This window comes from Choristoneura fumiferana, chromosome 25, assembly GCF_025370935.1.
Source record: "Choristoneura fumiferana chromosome 25, NRCan_CFum_1, whole genome shotgun sequence".
Classification (NCBI taxonomy): Eukaryota; Metazoa; Arthropoda; class Insecta; order Lepidoptera; family Tortricidae; genus Choristoneura; species Choristoneura fumiferana.
Window position 1 is genome coordinate 11430769 of NC_133496.1, and position 19413 is coordinate 11450181.

Consider the following 19413-nt stretch of genomic DNA (forward strand, 5'->3'; position numbering starts at 1 on the left):
AGAATGAAAATTACAAGGGTAAACAACAGGCGGCCTTATCGCTTAAGAGAGATCTCTTCCAGGCTTAGAGCAACGCGGGCTTCCTACCGGAAGGGAGCAGCCTTAGCGGTAGATTACCTTTAAAATAGTTCTTGCGTTTGGGGAAATGTGCATACATATAAGTGCAGTTCGGCTTACTTAGATGCAAAAATAAAACTGCCAACTGACTGTAATGACGACGTTAACACATAAATAATCAAACAATACACTAATAATTCGTTTACAGATGACTCCAAACTAACACATTGACAGTAACATCATTAAGTCATCGCTTTATCGCTTATGCGATTTATCGCTTGACCGATCCGAAATTTGTACCGCTAGGGCTAGGACTCGATGTTGGTAAACGAATCCGACAATAATGTACGTCTTTGTTGTTTAAATGTAACTAAATAGCAATAATACGATAACAATTTACTTCCATGTGAAATGTAACACCATAATTTTGCAAGCTTGATGTCCCAGATCTCTTTTTACAGCAGGAAACTGAACAATTCGGTATTTTTAGCACCGCCGCGTTCACTCGCGCTTCTCGATTCAGTCTAGTAGTTTGAAATCCGAGCGCGCCTTGTTTTATAAAATTCGTATGCCCAATTGGGCTTGTACTTTGACAGAGGGGAACGCGTCGAATGGCTACTCCCTTCAGCCCGGGTTGCTCTAAGCTTCCAGGCAACCTTTTTTATATATAACTATCAGCCTTTTTGATTCTTAAATTAATGTACCTATTATTTACATACTTCATTATTTGAATAGGTACTACATTCAGAGTATGCAAAAAAATAAAGTTATGCAATTTGTTCATTACGTAGCGGAGATAAAAGTCAGTCAATTCAATACTCATTAAGTTATATAATAAGCGAAGTGCATAGTTTAAGGCCAGCGAAAAAAAATGAAAGAGTTAAAAACATTGCAGGATCGCCATACTCGACAACAATGTCGCATATAAATTTTATTATTATCAAGTCTCAAACTTGGTCACGGTAATATCTAAGTTGGCACAAGTCAGGGCTATTACGAAACTCGAAACTTGAAGTTCGTGTCGTGCGGTCCCTCTGACACTTACAGTATTTAATACGAGAGCGAGAGAGACAGTACGATACGAACTTCGAGTTTCGAGTTTCGTAGTAGCCCTGCTGTACATACCTACAGCCAATTCAATCTGGTTCCAGAAAAAAAAATACATCTAGCAAATCAAAATAACAAAACAAAACAAAACAACTGATACCTACCCATTAGGTATCAGTTATTTTGTTAGAACCTCGGACTTTTTTTAATGTGTGTGACTGTGAAACAGCTCGTGGTGTTTTCGGAGGAAAAATACACCTGCAGTTTTGATATAAAATTAAATATCGTAATACATTTTGAGAAAATGTTTATATTAGTCTCGGCTGGAATAGCAATTGCTGGCTTTGTATAGTTAAACGGACTCGCAAGTTCGTTCGTTTAATACTCATACTCAGCCAGCAATTGCCTACTTCCATGCGACGACAGTACTTGTATTATCTAATATGAATGCTTCCCATAGATGAAATCGTACCGAACGAACTGTTTGCGTGCTTATGCCCCCCGTCGCCCCCGCCGCTTGACCGCGCGGCCCGTTTCGACCGCAACCATTTGTTTATATGTTTTGTTCATTTAAATATCGTGGGCGAAAATGACACAAATTTACAATGTAGATTTATCATGCATTAATGATATAAAATATGTGAACTCTAATGACTATAATATTTTTTTGAAGCGTTTGTAGGTTAAGAAAACAAAATAATTTAAAATCTTAAAATTGCGTGGTCTAATTTGGCACAACTTTTTTTTATAGGCGTATGTAAGTAATCTGAAATAGGAAATAAATATTTCATAAACTGTAATTTTTTTTTCACACCATTTTTACATACTGTCCATATAACAGTTTGCACTGGACGAAAATGACACAAATTTGGTTTACATACTCCACAGGCTATCCTAGATATGATGCCATAATTATTTTTAACTTTAAATTTATTTTGCGAGATTTATTCAAATAAAAAAAAAAACCACAAATCTTCAAATTGCTGAAAATGCAGGCAACAAAAATGACACAAAACGCTACAATAAGCTTCATAGGTACGACTGTACCCACAGGCAAAAAATAAGAAACTTTAGAATTCTTGAAACTTAATACCTCAAAATAACGTAGCCCTATCGGCCTACTGTTGTACGTTATACTTGTATAGGTAGTCATTCACGATGACGCGTGTCGTGGTTCTTATTACAATGTCATTAATGTCTAATTTTGACAAAATCACGCGTCTTCGTGGATGGCACTAGGTATACTGTGATAATTGATTGTATCAAGAATGTCATTATGTGTGGAAACCGATGATATCTTTAGGCGATCCGTTTCAGCAGGGCTACTACGAAACTCGAAGTTCGTGTCGTGCGGTCCCTCTCGCTCTCGTATTAAATAGTATATGTGTCAGAGGGACCGCACGACACGAACTTCGAGTTTCTAGTTTCGTAGTAGCCCTGCAGCTACGAGGAGTGATAGGTACACTGAATGTTGCTTGTAATGCTTCTTCACTTGACATATTCGGAAAATAGAGGTATATCACTGATTTTACCTCATTTGAAAACGTTTGACGATTCCAAATGGCTATGACGTCACATCATGTCCTATGGAACATTTGGTTTCTTCATGTTGTTCTCAGACCAAGCTGGGCCGCTTCGATGATACCATCACGGACTACCAGCTCGAGATCAGCGAGGCTAACAAGACTATCGAGAAGCTGCGTGAGGATATTGGTAAGATATTAACACCACACAAGGATTCTCAGTTGTTTTGGCGAAATATTCCCAAATAATAAGTGAAATAAACCCGGACAGCTCACGTCTTAAATCGAGTTTAGCTCGACATGTTGCGGGTTAATCCGTAGCCTTCTTCTGGGAGCACACACACGCCACGGTTCGTGTTCAAAATTATTCTCAAATGTTTCATGTTCATGTAAGAAAATATACTAAGAAAAATTTTGTTTTCGAAGAAAATTGAGTTGGGATTTTTTATTTTATTTTTTTATTTTATTTTAATTTATTAAGGCAACAAACAGTCACATAGTTAAACATTGCATTTAAGACAAAAATAAAACAGTTTAGCAAAATGAAGGACTTGGATTCTCAAATAAATATTTCTACAAAAAAAACCGGCCAAGAGTGTGTCGGACGCGCCCGAAATAGGGTTCCGTAGCCATTACAAAAAAATTACGTAATATTTTTCTAAGGATTTCGTATTTTTAACGGAATCTTCCAAGTTTAGGTATATTTTATACCTTAGGCTGCTATTTAACTCTCAAACTACTAATAATTCTCAAGCAAACTTAGCCGTTTCTCAAATTTTTCCACCCACCGGTTTAGGTTTTTGAGGGAGGGGGACGCTCGAGTTTATTGAAAATTTGCACTTTAAAGTTGAATATTTCGCAAACATATCACTGAATCGATTGTCTTAAAAAACCCCTAATGGTTTTAAAAGACCTATCCAACGATACCCCACACCACACTATAGGGTTGGATGAAAAAAAAATACCTCTACTTTACGCCTATGGGAGCCATGGGAGGTACCCTAAAAAAAACTTTTTTTAATTTTTTATTGTACCATTTTGTCGGCATAGTTTACATATATGTGGGAGTGGCAGTCGAAAACAAACGAGTTAATCTTGTAAAATCTGTATTAAACTTAGAAAGCAATTCAATACGTGGACAGCGTAGCTCTGACTTCTCACGACTGACTTTTCTTCTTTTTTAAATCAAAACAACCAATGTTGCAAATAAATCATTTAAATAAAACCTCCTTTCCCACACGGCCATCCTATTCATTCATCCGTCTCGGATGAATGCATGGAATCCTCAGCGACAAGCCAGGGTTTCATCTGATCGGCATAATATTCTCTTAGTACAGGTTCTTCTGTCTTTATTATGCTAAAGTGTCTTTTCTCGTCATTCTTTCGCATAACCTCAGTTTGCATTTTCTTCGGTACCATAAATAGTTTATTTCCATCTTTCACTTTACATAAAATTCCATTTTCAATAACGTAGTCTTCATAAGGTTCAGTTTCTAACAATTTATTTTCAAGTTTTATTTTCAGGTCATCGTCTTCGTATGCTCTTTTTTGTGATGCTATGTCAGTAAGTACATTAACTTTTTTCATTTTTCCAGATTCAGCTTTATAATCATATTTTCGTTTCATCTTTGTTCCAGGTCGACGTTCAATTTTACCATAATTTTCTTCAAGCATCAACGGATATCTTTCTTTAGCTGTTTGTGCATAAAGGCCATTTTTATTCTTTATCAGAATAACTGGATTTGCAAAGTCTGATTTACTCGAAGTGCCTATACCAGCGTTAATCCTTCCTGGATTTTGCGTATTGACCACATCAAGCACTAATGGCGAAAGGCGTCTTGAGGTTTTGGTGAATCGGACAATCGGACTCGGCAATGGATTCATTTTGAGGATTTGCAGGATTAAAGTCTTTAATCATCGTCTTAATTTCGTCTTCGCATCCTATCCGTGCAACATCAAATACATCCTCTTTAAAATCTTGCAGTGTAGTTAAATGTCTTCTGGCCGAAATACCTTCAAGTGTAAATCTAATTTCAACATCGTTTAAAATTGGGTTACCGAGTATGACATTAACCGGTATGGCGTCATCGTCCACAACACTGATCGTTGTGTCAAAATAGCAGTCGTCAATCTGGATACTCGCCAAGAATGATCCTTTAGTCTGTATTTTATAATCAGCAATGCCCTTCAGGCACAGTACCGAGTCTTTATTATAATTCTTGTGTTTGATTTTATCAACATACGATTCCTTGATAAGATTTACATCGCTCCCTGTATCAATTAAGGCTTTCATTGAGACATTGTTGACATGCACGTCTTTATATGGTGCAACGGAACAATCTTTGTCCTTTACTTGTATCGTCAGCTGCTGTTTCTCGTTGCCCTGGCATTCAGTCGACTTATGTCCAAAATTGTTACATTTAAAACATTTTACACCTTTTGTGCAGTCCTTAGAAAAGTGATCAGTACTACCGCAGTTATAGCAGCGTATTTTCGGCTTCGGTTGATATTCTTTGGAAGTACTAGGTGATGGGGAAGGCGTCGTAGAATTGTGTGTCTTTGTATCAATCTTCTTTCGTATTTCACTGTATAATTCTAACTTTTTCCTGAACGCTTTCATATTACTTGCTCCATATAGAATTGACTTATTTAATTCTGTGTCACGTATGCCGTCTATAACATATTCCATCAATGCTTCATCTTCGATAGATCCGAGTAAGGCTATCTCTTTCATGTGCAAAAAGTATTGCTGGTATGTCTCGTTGGTCTTCATCTTCCGTGACGCAAGTCGTTTGTGTAGCGCAGCACTGTTCAGGGTGGAACAGAATTCTTCCCTGAGTTCTGTCTTCAAAACACTCCATCTTGTAATGCCCCGTAGTGATCGCAGAAACAAACGGGCAGTTCCGCTTAATAGCCTTTTGAATAAATAAGCTTCTCCAAATCACTCCATTCCATCAACGATGCAATATCTTCAAATTCTGTTATCCATGTTTCAATTCCATAAGCGTCGTCTCCACTAAAGGATGTCATAGATTTTTCTAAATCAGTAAATGAAATCCGCGGCGTTGCGCTCGCATATTCCTCCTCATCTTCCTCATCTCGATGCTCTTGGTCTTGCTCTTGTTCTTGCTCTGGTCTGGAATCGCCATCTTTCTTCTTACGTGGCATACTGACTTCTTAAAATATCTCCGGTAATCGTCTTTTACGTCTTAGTAATCTCAGAAAATCGTCTTATTTTCTAGATTAATTCTTTAATCCGTTGATATTTTTAAATAGTTCTTTGAAACATTTAATATTTTGTAATATTATAATGCAGTCTAAGAGGGTGTCTACCTTTATACATCTTGTAAGAACAAAACGCATTTTTTACATCCGCGCCGTACATCAACCTTCATAGTGAATTTGCAGTAACGAAACGCAATCTTGACACTGATCATATCTGACAGGCTTGACTGGCGATGACTAATGTCGTTAAATTATTTTTGAATTTCAGAACAACAATCTTCTTACAGCTTACGATCTTTCGTCTTGAACTCGATGTTTTTCACCATCCCGGACGAGCCCCCATAATTTTGTGGGAGTGGCAGTCGAAAACAAACGAGTTAATCTTGTAAAATCTGTATTAAACTTAGAAAGCAATTCAATACGTGGACAGCGTAGCTCTGACTTCTCACGACTGACTTTTCTTCTTTTTTAAATCAAAACAACCAATGTTGCAAATAAATCATTTAAATAAAACCTCCTTTCCCACATATATATCCGTGCAAAATTACAGCTTTCTAGCATTGATAGTCCGTTTTTGCCATTTTGGCTCCGGAACCCTAAGAAACAGGATACCCTCCACAAGGACGATAACAATCTCGTATTTCGCTTAATAGTTCATTCTACGTCAGCCTAAAATGCAGTTTATATGCACAAGTCGATTTTTGCCTAAAATACCACTTAGTTAGCTGGTCTTATCGGGCCAATCATCTTTTTTAGCGACACTAATTTGGCCGTGACATTTTTCAAACGATTGCAGATTTTTGTAAGTAAACATGATTTTAGGGTTCCGGGGCCAAAATGGCAAAAACGGAGCCATTTTGCACGGATATATATGTAAACTATATGCCGATAAAATGGTACAATTTTTTTTTTAAGGTATCTCCCATAGACGTAAAGTGTGGGTGATTTTTTTCCCTCATCCAACCCTATAATGTGGGGTATCGTTCGATAGGTCTTTTAAAATCATTAGGGGTTTGCTAAGACGATTTTTCGATTCATTGACTTTAAAGTGCAAATTTTCATTAAAATCGAGCGTCCCCCTCCTCTAAAATCTAAACCGGTGGGTGGAAAAATTAAAAAAAAATCAGGATGATAGTAAGTATATTAAAGTTTCAAGGAAAATTATAACGGCTAAGTTTGCTTGAGAATTATTAGTAGTTTTACTCTGAAATAGCAGCCTAAGTATAAAATATACCTAAACTTGGATGATTCCGTATAAAACATGAAATCCTTAGAAAAATATAACTTAATTTTTTCTTAATGGCTACGGAACCCTATTTTGGGCGTGTCCGACACGCTCTTGGCCGGTTTTTTTTTCTGTTATTTAATAGATGGTTTACATGAATACATGCCATCCTACGTAAGTTCAACCTATTAAATCGTGAAATAATGTGTTTTCTCTTTTTTTTGTCATGATGTGTTGGCTGAATAAACATATTTCTATTCTATTCTATTCTATTCGAAATATCTTGTTGGAAGTACGATTTTTTGGTAACGCCAGAGACAATTTTGGTAACGTCGGAGACGCCCAAAGTGTCGGTAAAATAGTTGATTGGCCCTACCCTCGATGTATTTTAAATTAATAGTTTTGAGTTCTCAAATTCCCTTTATATAATAATAATAACATTTGCATTACGTTTGTGATTGGTTTTAACTAAATGAGCCAATCGCAAGCCAGACTGAAACGTCAAAGACCTCTCGATACTAACGCCATCTAGGGACATTTCGCTTGTCCAAAACCTCATTGGAAATACTTTCGTCAGAAACGGCGCGCGCGCTTGCGGACGCTATGCACGCGCGCGAGCTAGCCAGCGTCGAGTCTCTAGAGACCATCAAGAAGTCTGTGGCGCGGCTGGAGAAGGAACTCACGGCGCTCAAGAGGGCAGGCGACGACGATGCGTACGTATAAAGCATAGCGCTCGGAACATCTGGATGGCAAAAGCCTTATTATAAAGACCCGAGACCTTCCTACACTTCACATACATACATAGTGGATAATTACATTGCGCGCCCTGTAATAGGGCCTTTAAAATAATGTTTGGCTTTGCCAGCCATGTTCAGGCCCCAACTTGGGGCTCTTTAGAATTAGAATTAGAATCGTTTATTGCAAGTCACATTACAATCATTACAATCTTTTGGATATTAAAGAAAGCTAATAAAATTTTTCCTCCTTTTTTAGTAGATCGGTCTTTCGGGGGAGCCATAGGCACGAGCCTCGTGTGTCCTTATGGTAAAAGCGGTATTGTTATTATCCATCAGAGGCGCAACTTCGGCCGTGAAAGAGAAGGAGAAGTTCGAGAAAGAGAAGGCGCGTCTCCAGGGCGAGCTGGACGGCATGAAGCTGCGGCTAACCAACGCGCTGGGGTACGTCGAGGAGTTGGAGGCGAGGAATACCGCCGGCGAAGAAGCCATCGCCAAGTTGGAGGAACAGCTCGAGGTTACTAAAAGTTGTTCGTTTTTTAGGGTCCCCTAGCCAAAATGGCAAACACAGAACCCTTATAGTTTCGCCATGTCTGTCTGTCTGTCCGTCCGCGGCTTTGCTCAGGGACTATACATGCTAGAAAGCTGTAATTTTGAACGAATGTATATGTAAGCTATGCCGACAAAATAGTACAAACAAAAATAGGACAAAGTAGATAAATGTAGTTATTGATTCGATCCAGTGGGTGTTTACCTATACAAGAATTTTGATGAAATCGGTTTGTTTACATTTTTCATAAATTGGATCGAAAAACAATATATAAGTATTTACTTATTGTTTTGTCATTGACACAAAAATTATTTTTTCACACCTCTCCTTCAGAAAAGTAACCCCTGACGAGAGGGAGCAAAGTGCAACTTTTCTGTTCAAGGTTTTCCTAAGCGATTTAATCCAAATGCATTTTTTTTAAGTTCATAATTAAAAAACCACGCCATTTTTGTGCTGGTTGCTCTTTAAGTATATTTAGATTTTTTGTTTAAGTTTCTTAATGCTCTGTGTAAAAAGTTGTATACGAGCCACTCAGGATTCTATTGTAGAATCCTTCGCTACATTCTCGATTCAATATACCGCCCTCGCCGGAAATACGCCATTTTGCTCCCTTGTGACACAAATAATTATTCATTCAGGAAGCCGACAACAACGCGGTGCGGCAAAACCGCCTCGTGGACCACTTGAAGGGGGAAAGTGCGACGCTCAAACAGGAGGTGGAGAATCGAGGGGTCACCATCGGGAACCTTCAGGACCAGGTCGTTATCATGACGTGTACCACTATATGTAGCTATAAAAGATTACTGTTTTTTTTTTTTTTTTATTCGATTGGATGGAAAACGAGCAAGTGGGTCTCCTGATGGTAAGAGATCACCACCGCCCATAAACATCTGCAACACCAGGGGTACAATACGGTATTTGACAACTCCTTAATATTATTATGAAAATATAGATGTACAGATAGTGTTTAGCGAAGAGAAAATTTAAATCGGTTGAAAATTGGATTTATAGTGTTTTTTTTTTAAATCTATATACCTGTCTCTTTCTCAAACGCTTTTCTCTATGCAGCAAGTATGGCGGTACTGGCGTGTGACGTCAAAAGCCAGTATGTCTCTCTGTCTAATTTTGAATTTCAAACCTTTATAACTTTGTTATTTGTAAAGGTAGCTTAAAAATTGATTTTCTATTCGATAACATGCATTTAGTTTTAATTTATAAAACAATATACAAAAAAGTCAAATACCGTATAAAATGTACTGTAAATATTTATGTACGTTTTCTTAGGCTCCGGAGCCAAAATGGCTAACGGAACCATTATAAATCCGCTATGTCTGTCTGTCTGTCTGTCCGTCTGTCCACGGCTTTGCTCATGGACTATCAATGCTAGAAAGCTGTAATTTTGCACGGATATATATGTAAACTATGCCGACAAAATGGTACATAATTTTTTTTTAAATATTTTTAGGGTACCTCCCATAGACGTAGCGGTGTTTTTTTTTCTCATCCAACCCTATAGTGTGGGGAATCGTTGGATAGGCCTTTTAAAACCATTCGAGGTTTTCTAAGACGATTTTTCGATTCATTGATTTTTTTGCGAAACATTCAACTTTAAAGTGCAAATTTTCATTAAAATCGAGCATTCCCCCCTCTAAAATCTAAACCGGTGGGTGGAAAAATTTGGAAAAATTCAGGATGGTAGTAAGTATATCAAACTTTCAAGGAAAACTATAACGGCTAAGTTTGCTTGAGACTTACTAGTAGTTTTACTCTTAAATAGCAGCCTAAGGTATAAAATATACCTAAACTTGGAAGATTCCGTATAAAATACGAAATCCTTAGAAAAATATTACTTATTTTTTTCGTAATGGCTACGGAACCCTATTTTGGGCGTGTCCGACACGCTCTCGACCGGTTTTTTGATGACGACCGGATGGCCAAGTGGTTAGAGAACCTGACTACGAAGCTTGAGGTCCCGGGTTTGATACCCGGCAAGGGCAGATATTTATTGTATGAATAATACGAATGTTTGTTCTCGGATCTTTGATGTTTAATATGTATTTAAGTATCTGATCTATTTATTTATATGAGTGTGTGTTATCCGTTGCCTAGTATTCATAGTACAAGCTTTGCTTAGTTTGGGAACTTTGGGACTAGCTAGGTCAATTGGTGTCAAGTGTCCCATGATATTTATTTATGTTTTGAGTGGCAGAAGCAAAGACTCCTCCAGTGCCTTATTCGTAAAACTAATTCGGGACTTAGGGGAAGATATGATATCCTAGTGCGGAGGTTCCCCTAAGTTTGTCCTAGAAGTTGGCCCTAGTGGTTTGACCTAAGGCATAGAGCCGTGAGTTCGAACCCAGGCAATTATGACTTTTACGGCATTATGTGTGAGCAATTGCACTCAAAATACACTATGTGCTTTAATGTAAGGTAATCGGAGAAACCTGAGCAGTCCCCCCCCCCGCATCTCAGGCATCCTGCTCCTGCTTGCGCCTGCTCAGCTCAGGAGTTGCACGCGTATATATATATAGTCTTTTGTTTCAATGCTTTTTGTTTTTGTTTGACGACCAGATGGCCTAGTGGTTAGAGAACCTGACTACGAAGCTTGAGGTCCCGGGTTCGATTCCCGTGTCGGGGCAGATATTTGTATGAAAAATACGAATGTTTGTTCTCGGGTCTTGGGTGTTTAATATGTATTTAAGTATGTACCTATCTAAATAATTATATTTATCCGTTGCTTAGTACCCATAACAAGAGCTTTGCTATAAGCTTACTTTGGGACTAGGTTAATTGGTGTTAATTGTCCCGTTATATTTATTTATTTATTTAATGCAAAACGTCAAATCAAATATCCACGATAAAGGCCATTATGCACGACTTGAAATTAATAATCTGAATTTCTATGGTTCATTTACTTACTTATTTGTAGTTACTGAATAAATTCACAGGACTATGAATATTCTATATGTAAATATATAAATATTACCGACGCGTTCTACGTCAAATTACAATTTTATTTACATAATAAAGTATTAATGTAGCTGATTAAATGGGCTGCATTTCGTGTATAATTGCCCTAAAAGCCGGACAGCAAACACAATAAAAAAAAAGTTTTGGCGGGAAAATTGACAAGTGTCATTGTCTTTTTTTTTTGATTGACTGGACTTGGGCTTTAGCCATTTTGCAAATAAGTTCCATTGTCATTTCAAAAGTTTAGTTTAGAAACGTGATTTTTTATTTTTGCAGTCCGTTATATCTAAGTAGGTACATCTGGTCTGGTACAATTTTAGTTGTCTTACGAATAAAACATTGATTTCTAGGAGTTTTATTTCTTTTAGTGCATGTTTGAGAAAAGCACTATACAAACCTCGGCGTGAAAGAACATGCCAACCTCGTACACCTACCTATCCGGCCTCGCTTCGCTCGGGCGTGTATACATAGTCGGCCTGCAAGCCTTTCTTTCCCGGCCTCTGCAGTAATGTACTATTATTTGGGGGGTTGCAATCATGTTACACTGTCTACGAACAAGTGTGATGAAATAATTATTTATTTATTATCCTTTAGTTGTGTAAAGCGGAGCGCACAATCGAGCGTCGTGACCGCCAGCTCAAAGATATGACCCTGAAGTTGGAGACAGCAACAGCGGAGAAGGACGCCGCCAACGCGCGCTCGGCTCAGCTGCGGGACACTTTGGACGCTACCAACGCCAGCTTCGACCAGACCAAGCAGACGCTGTTCAACACCACTAAGGAACTCAAGGTATCAACTTGTATACAAGAGTAAAGCAGATCGCACGAACGACCGTGTCGACCGCCAGCTCAAAGATATGACCCAGAAGTTGGAGACAGCAACAGCAGAGAAGGGCGCCGCCAATAATTAAAAAGAAGTTTTTTTTATCATTTTTAATACAAGTTTTTTTGCTGACTGTACTTTTTGTTGACTGTATTTGGATCGTCATCTTAACTACATTTCCATACCAAATTTCATGTCTATGCCATTCGCCGTTGAGGAGTTCCGTCCTGTGGTGACGATCCTAAACGGACTATCAGGATGTCACTACCAGATTCTTGTATTGTAACGCAATTTACATAATTTTGCCAAATCTCAAGTCAATCCGTCAGTCAACTGCCAAGATTAGACCCGCACATACATACATGCCAAGTTAAATAAAAGCTTGTAAAAAATGCCACATGCAATATTTGGGAATTTTCCAGAACATGACCGACGACAGCAATCGCATGCGCAACGAGGTTCTGAAGCTGACGAAGCAGGCCGTTCAGCAGACCAAGAAGTACCAGCGGCTGGAAGGGAACAAGGCCAGCGTCGAGGTCGACCGGTGAGCTTGAGACCCAATCACACTGGCGATTTATGGGCGAGTCGAAAGCGAAAGAGGCCCGCAGCGGTTTCAACGCGAGCGCGAAACGATAATTAGCACGATGTGACACCACGGCCATGGTCTCCCACTTTCGAACTTCATCGCGCTTCATCTTCGTAATTTTTTGTTTGACGGGCAAAATAAAAATACGTGTTCAATCATTTTCGATAAATAACTGAAACGGACTAGTTAGAATTATTTAGAACACTAAGTAGCCTATTCTTGTATAATTATTTCGGCGATTATGGACATGGGTCGAGCGATTTCTATGCAATTTGCTTAACAAGTTAATGTGACAATCAGCATTGTTGCTTCTATTCATAATACCCTCCTTCGGGCACTCTAATAGAAAGTGGTAAAGACTAACACGACTTGTGACTTGTGACGTCAGGGACCGTCTGAGGCAGCAGGTGAGCGTGATGGAGCGAGAGATCATGCTAAGTAAGAAGCAAGCGGAGGCAGACCGCCGCGACATAGAGAACCTGAACCGAGAGAAGGAGATCCTTAACAAGAGCATGCAGAAGATTCAGAGTAAGTCTACTCGCTTATGATTCTAGTGAAGAGTGTACCGACTCCGAGCATTACCTACTGGAGCAGAGTGAGGCAGCAGAACGGAGCGAGAAAGTAAAAGTCATAGCTTATTACAGCCACCCGGCACCCAACCAGCACCGCCCCGCCTTGAGCGGTTAGTATTCTTCATATGGATTTGTATGGGTTTGCGCTCACTACGTCAACTTCGTAGCGTCACCGGATCGCCTCACTCACTCGGTGACAGCCCGCTGCTCGCCGCCATAGTGACTACTAGGAAATTCGTAGACCACGCGAGGTCCATCGTTGTCAACGCGGCGTCCACCCGTGGACCACCTGACGACAACGAGTCCACTCGTTGCGTTGACGTCCAGCCGAAAGTCGAGGTGGTGCTGGTCGGGTGCCGGGTGCCTCTAATGAGCTGTGACCTTTAAATGGAGCGAAGTTGCGGATTGTTCGCTGACGCTCGCGCTCGTCCCTCGCCCCGCTTCATCGCTCCTCTTTCCCGCTTCGTGTCCTCGCTCTACTCCTCGGTTTTGTATGAATTTTTAAGCTGGTTACCAATTCTCTGTCCACTGAAGAGGAGTGGAGATTTTATGCAATTCTATGGGTGGAATTTTTATCTCGCTCACCGCTCCGTGCGCGAGCCTGTGCGAGCGATGCGGGAATATTCCCGTTCATTACATTATATCAACCGTAGCCGTTCACTGAAATTTACAATACATAAGCCGACGTGGGCACCCACATGTTTTTGGCATTAATTTTATTCATGCAAATCTTACACTTTACATGACGTTACGTGATGTTTGAACCCTGATAGATCTGTACCTAGTTGCTACTAATTTGTTGCGCTTTTTGTTCACTTGCGACATCTGTCTCCACACGTTTAGTTTAGCCTAGCTTTATTATTCTGTTGTTTTCTGGGTTGCCCTGAAACCCAGCGCCATGACTGAAGAAATTCAAACATTTTTCATTTGCTGAAATTTTTCTATTTTATTCTATTCACTGTTCTTTACGTAAAGGCCTCGACGTCCGACATCCAGCTGCTGTTGCTTCATAGGCAGCGGCCTGCATCCACCGTGAGCCCACGACTTTGATGAAGTCATCTGCCCATAGTGTCCATCTCGTTGCTGTATTATTGATTCAAGTATGTCTACAGATGAGGCAATGGAAAACCTTCACATGCTGAATCTCGCGGACCAGCGCCGCAAGCAGCTGGAGCACGAGCTGGAACAGAGCGCGGCCCAGGTCACCAAGCAGCGGCTCGCCATCCGACAGCTCGAAAAGGACAAGGACAGGTAAAGCTTGTGCACATGTAGTAGACAAGGACAAGTGATACAGTGATTAGGCTAACAGGAACAGCTAAGGAGGAGTTAAGACAGTACAAAGTCATGCTCCACACTCACTATACACACCGATAGCTACTATACCTACTCACCTACCCTCCAGCGCACCGCCGATCAAAGATTTAGAAATTATATAACATCGCAGCGAAAAAGAGTAGTAGCGTACTCGTAGCATTAGACATTAGACGCTACGGCGCGGCGCGGTATTGTGTCATCTCTTTCTGTCTTATGGTAATCGCCAATAATACTTTCTCTGTCATCTGGAAAACTAAGTACTCAACTGACTATTATTACATATAAATAATACCTATATCAGTGTTATTTTTGTTTCTACTTTTCAGAATGCTGGAAGAAACAATAGCACTCAATGAGAAAATTGACGAAATATCCGGTAATTCCTATAATAATACTTATTGCGTTTGCGTTTTACCCAAATAAAATGCAAATGCCCTGAAAATTTCCCCAGGACGCTGACAAAGTTGCCAACAATGTTACTTAATATACGTATATGCTGTCTGTTCCATCCTTACACAAAAATTTAAGTGAATTTTAATCGAACATGCCAAATAAATGCAAGGATTCTGCACATGTTCCAGAACACAGTTCCTGTGCCAGTCCAAGTTGAAAAAGTCAACCATGAAATCCAGAGGCCTTAATTGTCTAACACTCTTGGAACCACCATCGTTTTCACCACTTTTTTCTGTCACATCACATGGTACGAGACGAGGGTAGAAAGGAATGGTGAATGCGACCACATTCACCATCTTTTTCTACCCTCATCCTGTACCGTTTGACAGAAAGAAGTGGTGAAAACAAACAGGTGCGTTATACAATAAAGCCTCAGAGCTGGTTCCCACTTGTCGGATGTCGGCTCCGGATTTTAATTGGACGTTCCAGTGGCAGAACATTTTATATGAAGCTATTCACACTTGCCCGACACGATTTTCTATAGAAATGACTGACACTGACACCCGACACGCGACAAGTGGGAGCGGGCTCTGAGGTCTAAACAAGCGTTTTTCCAGAGGAGGTTCGTCTCCGCACGGCGGATATCGTGGACCTGAAGAAAGCCCTGCGCGAGGAGCAGATCGCAGCACGGAAGACCAGCGTCGCGCTCGACGCCACCCGAGCTGAAAGGAACATGCTGCACAAAAACTATACGGAGGCGCTCGATGAAATACAGGATCTGAAGCAGAAGCTGAGGGTGGGTGCAATTGGGTAAAATTATGGACGACTGGCATTGATTGTCTGCTACTGTGTTTCCGGTTAAGTACAAGTTAGAGCCATACTGAATAGGATCTTCGGCGTCATCTTCACTTGTTATCAGGTAAGATCAGTCAGACGCTGCAAGTTAATGCTCAAGTTTATCGGTTTCTTAACATATATCTTTCCATCAACTGAAACAATTACTTTGCTCACCTGCGACCACACTGTGAGAACACATACACACACAAATCACACGAACCCATTTATCATCGCCACCACCCTTGACACCAGACCAGATGTGTCAGTCTAACATCTGGTAGCATGGTGAATGGTTGTGTTGCTCTGAAGGTGAGCTCTGGTTGAGTTCGAAACGCGTCAGTGTAGTGTGGTGGTGGTCATATAGATGGATTTGTGTTGTGCATGTTCTTACAGTGTGGAGGCTGGAGGAACTGCATGAACAAACATTTCTAGCATAAACGTAGCTATCGTAAGGTCGCCGCGGGTGAGCAAAATATATGTTTCAGTTCATTGATATGGACCTCCGCAAAGAAACACCTGATTCAATAAATTATATATCGTTCCAGATGTTAGCATACCAAATCGAGCAGCTGAAAGAGGACATTAGCGGCAAGGAGACGGGGCTGAAGTCGTGCGAGGGCGCGCTCGCTAAGTGCCACAAGAAGTGCGAACAGCTGCGGGCCGAGGTGCAGGCCGGGCTGACCAAGCTGGCTGACGCGCGCGCTGACATCGCCGCGCTCAGGCAGGAGGAGGCGCGCCTCAACAGGATCGTGGGGGTAAGAGACGGCTATATTTTATTATGAGAGGGAAACGAGCTTGCGGGCATCTGATGTGAAATCACCACCGACCATGAGTACCAACTGATCAAGGAGATTCATTGGTCTATTGCTGGTCTTTTAAGAAATTATAAGCCACTGTAAGTAAGGGTTCGTGAAAAGTAGTGTCGAAGGAGACGCACAGTGGCTTTTGAGGCCTGATGACGATGATGATTATGATGATGATGATGTTGAAACCTTGCAGGAAGGCGACGTGGCCCGCGCCAAGCTGGCCAAGGAGCTGGAGGGTCTAATGAATGAGCGGGACGTGGTCGGCGCGCAGCTCGTGCGAAGAAACGACGAGATCTCGCTGCTCTATGAAAAGATACGCATACTCGAGATCACACTGCACAGAGGTATTTTTTTTTACATAAAACTGACCGTGATTGACCTTTCTCTATACCAAAAGTGCAGATGAGGCCAAAGGTGTTTCTCACTAGTTCAGTAACAGCCTATTCACTCTAGCCTTGAAGAGCCCTTGGATGTGTTTATCCGGAAATACAGACGATGAGGGCGAATCCCATTTCTTAGCAGTTCGCATTATGAAAGATGAAGCAAATCGCTTCGTTCCGACCAATGGAACACTAACTACATACGAGAGATAGAGAGAGAGAGAGAGAGAGAGAGAGAGAGACATTTATTTACACATATTCGATACACAGAAAAAACACGTTAGGATGAAATAATAATTAAAAAAAAAACATCGATTAGTATAAATTGGGACCTACTCAGCATAATGTTGCGGCAAGCCACAACGATGTTTTTCAGTGGGACCCATTAAAACTAAACACATAAAATAAACACTTATACACACTAGGCTGTGACGACACGAACGCCAGCGGAAGGTAGTTCGCAAACAAAGTTATGTTCCGGAAGAATGTATGGCAACACTTGCTCAGTTTAACCAAGTCAGGCCAGGATTTGATTTGGTTATTATTGCAGTGAAGATAAGCGTAAAGACGCTCCCCCCGCCTGGAAGTCCGTTGGTAAAATAGAGACGGGAGTAAGAGTTGTTTTTGACGTTTGCAGGTGAAAGGCAATACGAGCAAAGGGTGGAAGACATCCGGCTGCTGCGGCTCGAGATCATTCGTCTCAGAAAGGAGAAGAATTTGCTGTCGAAAGGGATAGAAAACATGACTGATCTGAGGCTAGAGGTGCTGCAAAACAATTAATAAATACAATACAATAGTCACTACTTTGAAAAAATCTCGTACCTATATCTAAAATCAACGTCGACAAAATTGACCCTTGGAATAACGTACCTACCTACAAAGTTCTACTACCCATAAAGTTCGTTCAGAAAAATTATCGATTTTGAAGTACTTACGAGCTTTTTAAAAGTAAAGACGAAATATTTTATTCCTAATAACAATAGAAAAACGTCCTTAACGACTGTATTTTTAAGTATAGCCTCCTGAAGCCCACCATAGAAATATTTTGAAAACAATTGACAAAGCAATTAGAATATAATAGTTTCGAGAATAAAGTCACACTGCCGCCAAACTGCCATGGTGTAAAACGATAGAAAAACAAAAGAACAAGGTTAATGTGGCGGTCGCGCAGGTGTTCAACATCGAGCGCGAGCTGGGCCGCGAGCGGCTGCGCGTGCGCGCGCTCGAGGAGGCGCTCGAGACGCCGCTCAACGTGCACCGCTGGCGCAAGCTGCAGGGCACTGACCCCGAGAGCGTGCGCCTCACGCACAAGCTGCGCCTCACGCAGAAGTAAGTCGCACAAACACACTTTAGCACACACACGCACACACTCACACACTAACAGCCTTATTCATAAAAAACCCTTAATTGAGGTTTGATCGGTCTGTTACTTAGCAGACTGATTAAGCTGTTAGACGGTTGCCAAGAAGTATGATTCATAAACGCTTGCTAGCAGTCTGCTAGTTGTTGAGCTGCTGATAACGATTAGACGCGTTATGTTGTTGACAATCAAAGACAAAAAATGGCCTAATCGATAATTAAAAAATAATAATTGACAGCAGTGACAGCAAATTACCAGGAAAAAAAATAAAAAGCGAGATGTTTGTTTTTCCGCCATTTCGATCCGCAGTTTATGTTGTGCAAAAAATAATTATGTTAATCATCCTTACATATTTATTGTAATTTATTGTTGCTAATTTAGAGGATTTTTAAATATAATTCCTGAAAATAATTTTTCCTGATTTTTCTGCGTAGCCCTGCCTTCACTATAAATATCTTCGGTACCTATGGTTTTTTGCTCTAGTCAAAGTCAGCTGTTCAAACTTGTGCGGCCATTTTGTGACTTAGCATAAGGAGGGTCTACGCCGCTAACTTGCAGAGCCTAACTGAAGCGCTAGACGTTTATGAATCATAGCATCGGGCCTCAAGGAGAAGTCTAACTTTTTACTGTTAGTTTACTCTTTTGTTTACAAGCTTTTATTTAACTTGCTGTTGTTGTTAGGTCAAATCTTGCAAGCTAATTTTTAACCCCCGACGCAAAAAGAGGGGTGTTATTAATTTTGACGTTAATTTAGTCGGATTGACTTGAAATTTGTTTTACTTGGGTAAGAATAAGAATAATTGTTATTTAGCAATAAAGTTACACTGTGCACAAAATTACAAAATACACATTTTTGCATATAAACTAATATCATGTGACATTTCAACTTTTCGACGGCCTTCACAATAGACTCGGGCCTGCATGGGGAGCGCCAAATTAGGTCCTAATAATCTAACCTACAAAAAAATGGAAAACCCCCGACTTTGTCACTTCAAAGTTCAATATCTCTAAA

At 40.4% G+C, this 19413-nt stretch overlaps 1 protein-coding gene across 1 annotated transcript in view; it reads left to right on the forward strand.

Annotated features, from left to right (window-relative positions):
- The window catches only part of LOC141442476 (cilia- and flagella-associated protein 58-like), a 33719-nt gene that overhangs the window by 6829 nt on the left and 7477 nt on the right, over positions 1 to 19413 (forward strand). The window contains exons 3-16 of the mRNA XM_074107490.1: positions 2724 to 2817; positions 7655 to 7790; positions 8151 to 8328; positions 9000 to 9119; positions 11926 to 12120; positions 12576 to 12697; positions 13128 to 13267; positions 14424 to 14562; positions 14952 to 15001; positions 15636 to 15814; positions 16401 to 16610; positions 16855 to 17005; positions 17679 to 17803; positions 18213 to 18370. Of these exons, the coding sequence (XP_073963591.1) occupies positions 2724 to 2817; positions 7655 to 7790; positions 8151 to 8328; positions 9000 to 9119; positions 11926 to 12120; positions 12576 to 12697; positions 13128 to 13267; positions 14424 to 14562; positions 14952 to 15001; positions 15636 to 15814; positions 16401 to 16610; positions 16855 to 17005; positions 17679 to 17803; positions 18213 to 18370 (1997 nt within the window). The remainder of the gene's footprint in view (positions 1 to 2723; positions 2818 to 7654; positions 7791 to 8150; positions 8329 to 8999; positions 9120 to 11925; positions 12121 to 12575; positions 12698 to 13127; positions 13268 to 14423; positions 14563 to 14951; positions 15002 to 15635; positions 15815 to 16400; positions 16611 to 16854; positions 17006 to 17678; positions 17804 to 18212; positions 18371 to 19413) is intronic.